This window comes from Rhinatrema bivittatum, chromosome 4 (assembly GCF_901001135.1).
Source record: "Rhinatrema bivittatum chromosome 4, aRhiBiv1.1, whole genome shotgun sequence".
Lineage (NCBI taxonomy): Eukaryota > Metazoa > Chordata > Amphibia > Gymnophiona > Rhinatrematidae > Rhinatrema > Rhinatrema bivittatum.
In genome coordinates, this window is record NC_042618.1 from 83,854,415 (window position 1) to 83,868,256 (window position 13,842).

At 49.7% G+C, this 13,842-nt stretch overlaps 1 protein-coding gene across 1 annotated transcript in view; it reads right to left on the bottom strand.

Moving 5' to 3' along the window:
* EIF2B2 (eukaryotic translation initiation factor 2B subunit beta) overlaps positions 1–13,208 on the bottom strand; it is a 77,777-nt gene extending 64,569 nt beyond the window's left edge. The window contains exon 1 of the mRNA XM_029598420.1: positions 12,941–13,208. Coding sequence (XP_029454280.1) covers positions 12,941–13,103 — 163 coding nt within the window. The 5' untranslated portion in view covers positions 13,104–13,208. The remainder of the gene's footprint in view (positions 1–12,940) is intronic.
* Between the last annotated feature and the right edge of the window lie 634 nt (positions 13,209–13,842).

Here is a 13,842-nt window from a genome sequence, read left to right on the forward strand (position 1 = left end):
TCCGGGTGGCCCGCTAACGGATGACCATAGACCCATCCAAGGAGAGAGCCGAGAGCGGAAACTTGCATGCGCATGGAACTGAAGGAAAGGCCCTTGGAGAGACCCTTCTGTAGAAAAGAAAGGACCAACGAGACCAGAGCAGAGCGTGCTGAGACACCCGACTCCGCACAAACAGTCTCAAAGACCTTACAAACTCGCACATAAGCTAGAGAAGTCGACTGCTTCCGAGCTCGCAGCAAAGTGGAGATAACCTCGTCCTTATAGCCTTTACGCCTCAGGCGTCTCCATTCAAAAGCCAGGCCGCTAGACAAAAGCGATCGGCCTGGTCGAAAACTACGGGCCTCTGCTGGAGCAGACAAGGAAGATGGCCTAGCCGGAGAAATCCGTCTGTCCCCAGTTTGACAAGATCCGCGAACCATGGTCTGCGAGGCCATTCGGGTGCTACCAGAATCACTGGCCCTCGGTGGAGTTCTATTTTTCGGAAAACCTTCCCCACCAGAGGCCACGGAGGGAACACGTACAGAAGGACGTCCGCAGGCCAAGGAAGAGCCAGAGCATCCACTCCCTCTGAGCCGTGCTCCCTCCAGCGGCTGAAAAAGCGGTTGGCCTTGGTATTGCGCAAGGTCGCCATGAGGTCCAGGTGAGGGGGACCCCACCTGTCGATCAGATCCACGGCTTCTTCCAAGAGTTCCCACTCTCCCGGATCGAGAGACTGACGACTGAGGAAATCGGCCTGTACGTTCTCCCTGCCTGGTATGTGGGAGGCTGCCAGGCATTCCAGATGCCGCTCCGCCCATTCGAAGAGACGGCTGGCTTCTAGAGCTACCAAGCGACTGCCTCTCTGACGGTTGATATAAGCCACGGTGGTGGAGTTGTTGGAAAGAACCCTCACCGCTTTGCTGCGTATCAAGGACAGAAACTCCTGCAGAGCCAGACGCACCGCCCGGGCCTCCAACCGATTGATGTGCCAACGAGACTGAACCAGAGGCCAGATCCCCTGAGTGGACTGGGACTGGCAGACTGCGCCCCAGCCTGAGAGACTGGCGTCCGTGGTTACTATCGTCCACTGTGGCGATTGAAGAGGCATTCCCCGGAGAAGATGAGGAAGCAAAAGCCACCATTGCAAGGCGGCAGCGGTAGAGACCGTAAGCGGGAGAACTATGTGAAACTGTTCCAACACCGGCTGCCAACGGGATAGCAAAGCTCTCTGTAACGGTCGCATATGAGCAAATGCCCAGGGGACGAGGTCGATGGTGGAAGCCATCGAACCCAAGACCTGTAGGTAGCCCCAGGCCGTCGGAAGAGGCAGCGAGAGCAGATTCCGAACCTGGTCGATCAACTTAAGAGCCTGCGCACGAGGTAGGAACACCTTGCCGATCCGAGTATCGAAGTGGGCCCCCAGGAACTCTAACACCTGGGAAGGCTGAAGTTTGCTTTTGGGAAAATTCACTATCCAGCCGAGAGACACGAGGAGAGCTAGAACCCGATCCACCGCCTGACTGCACAGAGTCTCCGAGTTCGCCCTCCTGAGCCAGTCATCCAGATAGGGGTGGACTAGGACTCCTTCGTGGTTGAGGGCCGCCGCCGCCACCACCACCATGACCTTGGTGAAGGTGCGTGGTGCGGTAGCGAGGCCAAAGGGCAGCGCCTGAAACTGAAAATCCCGGTTGAGGATGTGGAAGCGAAGATACTTCTGGTAATCGCAGTGAATCGGAATGTGGAAGTAGGCCCCTGTCAGGTCGAGAAAGGCGAGGAACTCTCCGGGGTGAACCGCCACTATGACCACTCTCAAGGTTTCCATGCGAAAATGTTGGATCTTGAGGGCCCGGTTGACCCTCTTGAGGTCTAAGATCAGCCGAAAGGCACCACCCTTCTTGGGAACCATGAAGTAAATAGAATACTGGCCTGCGCCGAGCTCCTCCTTCGGAACTGGGACCACCTCGCCCAGACTCAGAAGCCGGGTGAGGGTTTGATCCACCGCCTCCCGCTTGAGAAGGCCGCATGGGGATAATACAAAGAAATCCGTTAGATCTCAAACAAATTCTAAGGCGTAACTGTCTCGGACAATGTCAAGGACCCACTGGTCCAACGTAATTTTGACCCATTCCTCAAAGAACAGGGAGAGACGACCGCCCAGAAAAGGGAGAGAGGAATGGGTCAACCGAACTTCATTCGGTGGCGAGCTTTGGGGAAGAATAACCTCTGGAGGAGCCACCTCGTCTGCAGGGTGAATATCTCCGCTGACCCCGGAAGCGAGGCCGGGAGGGCGTAAAGGACCGAGATTGTTTCGGAAGGTCCTCCGGTAGCTTATGAACCTTGTTTTCCCCCAAGGAATTAATAAGCTGCTCAAGGTCCTCTCCAAAGAGCAACTTTCCTTTGAAGGGCAACGTGCCCAGCCATGCCTTGGAGGACAGGTCGGCGGCCCAATTGCACAGCCAGAGGAGTCTTCTAGCGGAGACCGCCGAGACCATCGCCTTCGCCTGGACGCGGAGGAGGTTGTAGAGCGCATCAGCCCCATATGCTATGAAGCCTTCCAAATGTTCATCCTGCTCCGCCTCTGCAGACGGGAGGTCCTGGGTGCCGAGTAATTGTTGAACCCACCTGAGACCTGCCCGCTGCATGAGACTGTTGCAGATAGTCGCCCGGACTCCCAGGGCCAGGAACTCAAAGATCCGCTTCAGATGGGCTTCAAGCTTACGATCCTGTCCGTCCTTCAGAGCCGTCGCTCCCACCACAGGGATAGTGGTGTGCTTGGTGACTGCCAAAATGGAAGAATCAACGATGGGAACCTTCAGCATGTCCAAGCACTCCTCCGGGAGGGGATAGAGCTTGTCCACAGCTCTCCTCACCCGGAGTCCTGCCTCAGAAGCCTCCCATTCCCGTAGAAGCAGCAACTTATGCATGGGGTGAAAGGGGAAGGCGCTTGCCGGAGCACAGAGTCCCGCCAGGACCGGGTCCATATCCTTGGGTAAAGAGGCTGTAAGCGTATCCGCAGGGGGCCCCCTCCAACCCCAGCTCCTAAAAGACAAAGGGGATGAGGGGCTCCAACTCCTCCCTTTGAAACATGCGGAGGACTCTGGGATCATCCCCTTCCAGGGGTGGGAGTGCGCTCGCCAAATCTGCAGCGGGATCCGGATCCGGAGAAACTAGGGGCACGGGGGATCAGGAGTAGGGGCCACCCCCGGGAACACCCGCACCCTAACAGACCCCTGGGGCTCCGGGACAGGGGGAACGGGCAGTGGGGTCGGACGCGGAATTTTCGGAGGGAGGGGGCCTGGGGACCCTCCTGCAAGCTGGCAAAATAGGATTTACGCAGGAGGAGAACAAAATCCAAAGAAAACTGGGACCTGGACTTACCGGGGGGGGGGAAATCCGGTAAATTCTGCGGCTCAGCCCCTGGCAGCTCTGAATCGGGAGCTGCCGAAATCCCCAAGATGGCCACGGTTTGCCGACCCAGGAACGGCCTGGCCATGCGCGGGGGATTTCGTCCCCGAGATAAATTTGCCTGCCCTGCCGAGGAGGGACCTTCCTCACCCGGCAGGCAGGCAGAGCCCCTCACGCAAGGAGGGCTCCCCACAGGCTAGGCAGGCGTTTGGCCGCGGCATCCCCAGCGAAGAGGAGCCGCGAGCTGAAGAAAAAAAAACAGCTGGTATCTAAAAATAACTAATTGACAGCGCTGTCGGCAGGAGCGGAGGCAGGGGAGTGAAGCCTGCACTCTCCTCTGTGTCTGGCTGCCTAATAGAAAAAAAAGCTGAAGTTTATTAATTTTTTTTTTTCTTAAGAATGGAGCCAAACTGAGGGAAAAAGAAGAAGGCAATGGAGCACTGAGCTCCCTAGGCAGCCAGAGGGGGGAGACGAATGACTGGACCACCAGCCTCGGTCCCCACACCAGAGAAGCAATCACGGACTTAGGCTATGCCCAGCACAAGGGGCAAAGCTCCCCTAAGTCCAGCAAGAGCCAGGACCGTCTCCTGCAAAAAGCAATTAAACTTAAAAAGATCTTTTTCTTTTTTTTTCTTGGGAAAATCCTAAGACAATCCCGAAGGAAATAAGTACTTGCTTGATCCGAAAGGAAGAAAAGGAAAACAGGCTGACTAGCCCAAATCAGGAGACCGCAGGGTGAGCTGATGCACCTGCTGGAGACAGACAAATACTGAAGGGCTGCAGGGTAGGCTCTGTCCTGATATAGGATACCCTCACAGTTTTGGTCTCCACCTGCTGGACAGGAGGCTCAACCCATGGTCTGGACTGATCCGGGTACGTACAGGGAACTCCCATTTGAATGGAGGGGTTCGCTTCAGGTTGCACTTATCTCTCAGAGTTAAAGTCAAAATTTCTGACTTGTCCTCGTTTACTTTGAAACCTGAAACCCTGCCATATTTCCACATTTCATCCAGGAGTACCTGGAAGGCCACCTCAGGGTTAGAGTCAGTAAATAGCAAGTCATTGGCAAATAGGGACATCTTATAAGAACATGTCCCCATAAAAATGGCCTCACCTTATCAAGGGACCCAATCCTAGATACGAAGGGTTCGAGTGATAGGGCAAACAATAGAGAAAGTGGGCATCCTTGCCTGGTACCTTGCTCCGCTTCAAAAGAGTTGGATTGCCCACCATTCACCCATGTACGTGCTTTGGGATGATAATAATGCGCTTTTACCCAGGACAAAAACGAGGACCCTAAACCCAACCTATGGAGAACTTGAAAAAGATAGGGCCAATGTACCCTATCGAACGCTTTCTCAGTGTCCACTGCCAGCAACACGGCATGCAGCCGTTCTTTCCGACCCACCACATAATATTAAGGACCCTAAGCACATAGTCAGCCCCTAGCCTACCCGGAACAACTTTGCAACACCACCTTGGCTAGGAGATTTAAATCGAGGTTAATAAGAGATATGGGTCTATAGGATCCACACAAGGTAGGATCATGTCCCGCCTTTGCAATAACAGTAATCCCCTGCCACATTTGAAGCCTGTAGGAGCTGACCCCTCTCACACATAGTCGTAAGGGACCTTACCAAAGCTTGTTTGCAAGATTTGTAAAAACGGGCCATGTACCCATCAAGCTCCGGGGCTTTCCCCACTTTCAACTCTATTATTACAGCAAAGACCTCCTCCTCCCGGAGCATTCAGATTCACCCTGGCCTCGACAATCAAAGGAGAGACATCTTCTTCATTAACGGTGGTGTCCCCCAAATAGTACTCCGCATAAAATTGGCAAACCTGTTAGAAATTTGTGTGCTGTCATAGAGAAAGGACCCCTCCCTATTCTTAAATTTTAAGAATCTGATTAGGCAATTGCTTCTCCCAGACTACTGCGGGATTAACATCATCCATCTCATTGAGGTTTAAGTAGTCATCTATTGCCTCAATAAGCTCAGTGGTGAAAATTTTATCTGTGAGCAGACTCTCATTAAGCCGCCAATATGTCCTTCTAGGCAGCTCCTTGTCCACCCTCAAACCAAGAGACACTGGAGCATGGTCAGACCAAGTTATATTTCCAATAGATGATAGTGTAACCCTCTCCACTAGGCCTTTATCCAATGGAAAATAATCTATTCTGGAATACGACTGGTGAGGCTTGGAATAGAAAGTGTAATCTCTCACAGTGGAATTACACAGGCACCAAATGTCCCAGTCAGACACTGGGGCCTTTAATTTCTGCTGTGGTAGTCTAGTATGGTCATGACCCCCAGCCAAATTATCCAGATATGGATATCTCGTCAAATTGAAATCTCAACACATTATAATATGCCCTTCAGCCCAGCTAGCCAACAGAGAGGAAAGTGCTTCGAAACAAGCCCTGTCCAGAATTTGGAGCATATACATTAAGTAATATAATCAGTTCCCCATGTATTACAGCCTTCAAAAGTAGAAGTCTCCCCAACTGATCCCAAAGGACAGCCTTTACATCTACCAACAAGTTGTTAGCAAACAAAATACCCACCCACCCCCATACTTATACTCTTTAGAGGTAGCAGAAAAATACTGTATCAGAAATTTCCTAGAAGACAAAGGAAAATTGGTTCTTACCTGCTAATTTTCGTTCCTGCAGTACCAGGATCAGTCCAGACCGCTGGGTTGTGTCTCCCTTCCAACAGATGGAGTCAGAGCAAAAAACTGAAAGGCACCCTTCTCTTAACTTGGTGTACCACCTGCGATCCTTCAGTATTATCCATACCATAGCAGAATATCAAACGAATAAGAATCCCAAACGTAATAACCAATGGCTACATCAAATTGCTCGGCCAACCGAACAAAACCGTAAAATGCAGAACATATGTACAAGGAAGACACCTTCCTATGCCACGCAAATGGCCATTACGGGAAAGAATTCTGCAGAGTAAAAAATCACTACATGTACTGGACTATCCAAGCTCCAAGGGCGGGCATCTGGACTGATCCTTGGTACTACAGGAACGAAAATTAGCAGTTAAGAACCAATTTTCCCTGTACGTACCAGAATCAGTCCAGACCGCTGGGATGTACCCAAGCTGCCCTAATTGGAGTGGGACCTGGAGAGTCCCACGCGAAGAACCCTGCTACCAAAACAGTCGACATCCAGATCCTGAACGTCCACACGGTAATGCTTAGCAAAGGTATGCAACGATTTCCAAGTGGTTGCTCTACAAATCTCTTGCGGCGAGAAACTAGCTCTCCGCCCAAGAAGCCACCTGAGATCTGGTGGAATGCGCCTTCAAACCTCCTGATATTGCGTGGCTGAGACAGATATAAGTGGAGGTAATGGCCTCCTTCAACCACCTAGCAACCGTAGCTTTGGATGCCTTCTGACCCTTCTTAGGGCCACTCCATAAGGCAAATAAGACAAGCGAAAAGAATTGGTCACCTCCAGATAGCGAAGGAGAAGTAAAAACGTTTATCTAGAGACAGTAAGATCCGCCGAAAATTCGGCATTCCGGAACTCTGGGAACCTGAGAGAGCTCAAGCTCAGTACAGTCACCCGAGGAATAGAAATGACGGCAGAAGACGACCAATCGGCCCATCCAGTCCGCCCAGCAAGCCTCACACCTCCCCCCTCTCACACTTATCTGTTTCTCTTGGCTCCTAGCAACCCCTGGTTCTCTCTCCCCTTCACCTCCACCACCAATGCAGAGAGCAGTCATGGAGCTGCATCCAAGTGAAATATCAAGCCCGATTAGTTAGGGGTAGTAACTGCCGCAATAAGCAAGCTACACCCATGCTTATTTGTTTTATCCAGACTATGTTATTCAGCCCTTATTGGTTGTTTTTCTTCTCCCCTGCCGTTGAAGCAGAGAGCTATGCTGGATATGCGTGAAGTATCAGTTTTACTTCTCCCCTGCCGTTGAAGCAGAGAGCTATGCTGGATATGCGTGAAGTATCAGTTTTTCTTCTCCCCTGCCGTTGAAGCAGAGAGCTATGCTGGATATGCGTGAAGTATTAGTTTTCTTCTCCCCTGCCGTTGAAGCAGAGAGCTATGCTGGATATGCGTGAAGTATTAGTTTTACTTCTCCCCTCCCGTTGAAGCAGAGAGCTATGCTGGATATGCGTGAAGTATCAGTTTTACTTCTCCCCTGCCGTTGAAGCAGAGAGCTATGCTGGATATGCGTGAAGTATCAGTTTTTCTTCTCCCCTGCCGTTGAAGCAGAGAGCAATGCTGGATATGCGTGAAGTATCAGTTTTTTTTCTCCTCTGCCGTTGAAGCAGAGAGCTATGCTGGATATGCGTGAAGTATCAGTTTTTCTTCTCCCCTGCCGTTGAAGCAGAGAGCTATGCTGGATATGCGTGAAGTATCAGTTTTTCTTCTCCCCTGCCGTTGAAGCAGAGAGCAATGCTGGATATGCGTGAAGTATTAGTTTTTCTTCTCCCCTGCTGTTGAAGCAGAGAGCTATGCTGGATATGCATTGAAAGTGAAGTATGCATTGAAAGCCACATTAACTATCAACAAATATTGAATAAGCCTAATAACTGGTAATACCTATAGCCTTTGAACTCTCCATTAATTTTACATACTCTTACCCTCCCCTGGGTTTTGTTTTTTTTTTAATTGGGAGATGGCAGCCCTCCATCCTTCCGCTCCATGAAGGTGGAACACCAACCACTGGCCACTGGCATCCCGCTCCGTGAATGCCTCTGTGGCTACTGCCGCTCCGTGCAGTGTTTTGCTGCCTCCTCTTTATACACGTCCTCTAGACCTGATGGACCTTATCTGTTACTCTTGGCTCTTAGTAACCTTTTGGTTCTATTTCCCTTCCACCTCCACCATTAATGCAGAGAGCAGTGTTGGAACTGCCTCTAAGTGAAATATCTAGCTTAATTAGTTAGGGGTAGTATGTAACATCTCAGGATGCAGGGGGGAGGGACTGGCCCACCGGTTAATCCCCCACTCAGAGTAAACTGTGCCTCCGGGTATTTGGCTATCGGGACGTCCAGCCCCAGCCATACCTCTAGCAAGGCTGTGGCTGCCTTGAGAGGATAACACTGTCTTCACTAATTAAAAATGAAACTAAAACTGTTTTTTTTTTAAACAAACTTGATGTAGCCAAAGCTGTAATGTAAAAAGAAAGAAGAGTTGAAACAACTCTGGGAAATACTAAAAAAGAAATAATATGATAGGATCAGGACCGCAGGTTCTGCCAACCTCATCTGCTGGAGTCAGAGAAATACTAAAGGATCGCAGGGGGTGCCTTTCAGTTTTTTGCTCTGACTCCATCTGCTGGAAGGGAGACACAACCCAGCGGTCTGGACTGATCCTGGTACGTACAGGGAAGGGTATTATATCTAGCTCTAAGATGCAATTCCTGGCAGAAGATTATGTTGGTCTTTAATACAGCAGCTTCCTTTAACAGCATTTTTCTTTTCCCCACTGAGTTCAGGTCCTTTGTATTAATAGAGACAATACTGATAATCCCCATGATGACCCGCAGTAATCAAATATACCCCAGCACTGTGTCACACTCGCAGAAAGTTAATATTCCACCTCCAAGAGAGCCAGAAAATATCTCTCCCCCTCCCAGTTCCCCCTTCCAACCCAACCCCCCCCCCCCACTCGGGTAGACGCCTCCCCACAAAGGAATGACCTCATCCAGGTATGGCAACTCTCCTGCCTGCTCCAACACACAGAACAATCCATCTATGCAAATACACTGGCCCTCACCCCACTCACCAGCAGTGACTTAACCAAGAAAACCCCTAGATAATGCCCTAAACAGAAACGGTGAGCTGACTCCTCACCCACTTGCCGTTCCAGGTGACGAGGGGTTATCTGAATTCCTCTGCAGTCTGCGACGTGAGCCTGGTACCCTCTTCCAACAGGCCTGTTCCTCCCTCCTCCTCGCCTGGGTAGACGGACGACCAGCTAACAGTTCCTCGACCACACTGATGCCCATCTCCTCTGGGAACATTCTAGCCATAGCCACCAGCTTGACCTTGGCAGATTTGCCTTGCAAGCCAAAGGGAAACAACCAATGATATTTAATATCCGCTTTCTTCAGAGCCATGAGACCATTAAGAAACTCCTCTTCTTGATAGTGATAGCAGAAATATCTTGGAATACTTCTACTTTCTGGCCCTTCCATAAAATGTGACCTTTCTTTCTTGCCAGCTGAGCTATCTTTTCTTTGAGAACATAGCTGTGGAAGCAGGCCACAATATCTCTGGGAAGATTACCCCTCAAACTCCCCAAAGCCCGCTCCAGCCCCGAGTTTCTGCTTTGTCGGCAACCTTATTTAATATTTATTTACTCCCACTCTCATCTCTTAGCCAGTCTCAGTCTGAATTTCTACATTTACGCTGACGACATTCAGCTACTTATTCCACTTTCAGATACTCTAGATCAAACTTTCAAATTAATTACCATTTACCTGACTACTATTAAGCAATTGCTTTGTCACATGAAGCTTGCACTAAACATGGAAAAACCAGAAATCATATTATTGAACAGAAAACCCAACTATACTGTTAATAGCCCACTTAACTTGCCAGGTGATATTAAGTTAACTCTTGAGAAGTCAGTCAGAGATTTAGGGACAATCATTGACTGTCAGTTAAATTTCAAAAAACACATTTCCACAAAACTACGAGAACGCTACTATAAATTGCTGGTTCTTAGAAGATTAAAACCACTACTTGAGATGAATGACTTTCGTTCTGTATTATAGGCCTTAATTTTTTCCTCTTTGGATTACTGCAATTCCTTACTGCTGGGTCTCCCACAAACCACTTTACGTCTGTTATAGGTACTTCAGAACTCCGCGGCCAGAGTCCTGACAAACTGCAGAAATTGCGACCATATTATGCCCATTTTAATAAATTTGCATTGGCTTCCAATCACACAAAGAATATTTTACAAAACTTGCTGTTTGCTCCATAAAGCAATTTACGGTAGAAAAATGACTGGCTGAATTTTACCATTCGATTACATACCCCTCACAGAACTTTAAGTTCTGCTAATAAAGGATTACTCCAGGTTCCATCCGTAAATACTGCCCATCTTACATTAGTACGTGAGAGAATTATCTCTATTGCAGGACCCACACTCTGGAACACCTTGCCAGCCAAACTATGGTAAGACTCGAAAACGAGTTTAAAAAATGTAAAAAAGCTTTGAAGACCTGGCTTTCTGAACAAGCTTACTCAGCCAATCTAGGAAAAGACTAATAAGATACTAAGATCTAAAATCTTATTTTTATGCCTATACTGTCTTTTAAAAAATTGTCTCCCTTTCCCCTTAATGTAAGAATTTTATTGTATTTATAATATTTGATGTATACCTTGTGTTCTAGGTTACTTTCTGTTAACCGTTATGATATATTTTACGAATGACGGCACACAAAATTTTTTAAATAAATAAATAATAGCAGGTGTCTGCCCAGCTTCCTCCTCAGACTCCAGGATAGCTGAGCAAATACTCTCAACCATGTGAAAACAGTCAGTAAACTCAGGGAGCTCCTGCACCCCTCTGAAGCGCAGATTAGCACACCAGGTCCTGTTCTCGTGGTCTTCAAGTTTCTCCTCCATCTCCTGTCTCTCCTTTCGGGAAACGAGGTCCATGGCCTGCTCATCCAGTCAGATTTCAGCCTGCTCAACAGGCTGGCCGAAAGAAGAGCCATCCAACCGCACCTCTGCTATCAGTAACCCCAACTCTGCTCTGAGAGATGTCATGTCGCTGCACAGGTCTGCGAACTACTGGCAAAATTCACCCCGAGTCAGCAGGCCTCTATTGACATCCTTCCCCTCCACACACCCAAGCTCACGGGGCGCGACCTCAGCCATGCGGTCAGGCTCCTCCTCTCCCTCAAGGCCCAGAGCATAGCCTACCTCCCGACTCACAAAAGAGAAGTGCTTCAGATCTGGCTTCTTCTTGCTTGTAGCCATCGTTGAGCAGATTAGCAGCAACGATGGGGAATCAGAACCACGAACAAGGGTTCGGAGCGCTGCGACTGCAACAGTGGCGGGATCGGAGCTAGGGACTCAAGCTTCCATATTAGCCAGGTGACGTCACTTCCCCCTACCCCTTTGAACAATTTGACCATTTTCGTCTTCACCACCTCCTCTGGAAGGGTATTCCATGCATACAGCAACCTCCCCAGGAAGATTTTCCTGACATTGCTGCCGAATTGTCCTCCCTGGGGTTTCAATTGGTGACCTCTAGTTCTACTGTGTCCTTTCCTACGGAAAAGATTCAAAGTCCATATATCATTAAAACTTTTCAGGTATCTGAAGGTTTGTATATTTCCTTTTGAAATTTAATTCATACCTGAACATCTAAGGAAACAAAACAGTCATCTCATCAGTCCACTAGAAACAAACTGCAATAGCATGGGGGAAAAAAAAACCAACAAAAACCTGCTTACATTCGTATGACACCTGATCAGGAGACAAAACATGGACACTTGAAAACAAAATTTCTCTCTTAGAATCTAAAAATTTTTTTCTGGTGAAATAAAGTAGTAACTTTCATTATTGTAATTAATTAAGCACTTACAAGGATATCAACAGTAGCTCCCAAAGCCTGGGCTTCTTGGCACAAAGTCAGAAACTGCTCTAGAAAAATCAGAAAAAAATCCTAATCCACAAAGTGATTACTGAAATTCCTAAACTAACTCTTCATAATAAAGCTTAATTCATATTCAGAGAGGACAGACACTGACATGTCACCCTTCCTGAAATGTCATAAGTAGAGGTTTCCAAAAAAGGCCGACAGGTGTAAGGACTCTAGGAGGTTGTCTACACCAGAAGGCCAAAGGTAGACCCTGTTCAAGGAGTCCGAGGAGACTGACAGAAGTTTCTAGAAGATATCTTCTGAAAGTAACTGGTGGTGGTTCACCCGCATGGGGAAAGCTGGCAGCTGGAGATGTATGCGCTTCAGTCTGTTCTTCTCAATACATTCCACTCTTTAAGAATCCACGCTCTTGAGAGTAAGAGCGGCCTGCATGGATTTCAAAGATGTACCATCCTGTTCTAACGTGGAAATCCTGCCACTTACTTCCATGATCAGAAACGCCAGCCTTTTAGAAATAGCATCCACTGCAGCTAAGCAAACAGAACAAGCAAGCCCACATGTTACTATAAAGCCCCACAGGGAATGGAAGGAAATGGCCAGTGATTTCCGGGGGATCCAACACAGCCTCACCCCTGAGCCTCTTATTAAGGTCATTTTTTGTTCTGACCCCCCTATGAGCCTCTCTATCCTGTCCCTCTCCTGGTAGCCTCTCCAGTCCCTTCCGATCACCCTTGCGAGGTGATCGTTATTTCCAGAGCGGCGGCGGCATCTCCTGAGCTCAGACAGCAGCAAGCATTGGGCTACATAAATGCTCAGGCACGGAGCGTCCCCGGCACAGAACCTTATTCTACCCTGCAATGCGGGGCTCGCACCAGGTTCCGCTCCCCTTCTTTACCGCCTGCAGGGATTCTCCCCCCTCGGCATCGCTTTCTCCTCCTCCGCCCTCTCTCTCACCGGCATTGCTCCAGCGGCTCTGGGCGCAGATCCCGCGGAGAAGCGCTACCGTCTGCCGGGCCGTCTCCTCCGAACTGGGCCGCCCGCCCCCCTGTTTCAGCCGCGCCACGAAGGCGTCAATGCGCTCGGAAAGCTCCGCTTCTCGCTCCCCGGTACCCGGCATCGCCTCCTGCACGGCCGACCACAAGGGACGGTTTCCCTGCCACTCTACTTCCTGCGCGCTCTGACGCACTTCCGGCGCACGCGAGAGACGCGCGCGGGAAAGGAGGGGAGGCGGCTCAACGGCTAACGGCAGAGCAACGGACACCTGTCTCCCTCCCCCCACCTGTCTCTTTACCCGAGAGAGACACCCACCCTCCTATAAACAGTAACAGCCGCCTGTCACTCTCCCTCCCCCCACCTGTCTCTTTACCCGAGAGAGACACCCACCCTCCTATAAACAATAACAGCCTCCTGTCTCTCTCCCTCCCCCCACCTGTCTCTTTACCCGGGAGAGACACCCACCCTCCTATAAACAGTAACAGCCGCCTGTCACTCTCCCTCCCCCCACCTGTCTCTTTACCCGAGAGAGACACCCCACCCTCCTATAAACAATAACAGCCTCCTGTCTCTCTCCCTCCCCCCACCTGTCTCTTTACCCGGGAGAGACACCCACCCTCCTATAAACAGTAACAGCCGCCTGTCACTCTCCCTCCCCCCCACCTGTCTCTTTACCCGGGAGAGACACCCACCCTCCTATAAACAGTAACAGCCACCTGTCACTCTCCCTCCCCCCACCTGTCTCTTTACCCGGGAGAGACACCCACCCTCCTATAAACAGTAACAGCCGCCTGTCACTCTCCCTCCCCCCACCTGTCTCTTTTCCCGAGAGAGACACCCACCCTCCTATAAACAATAACAGC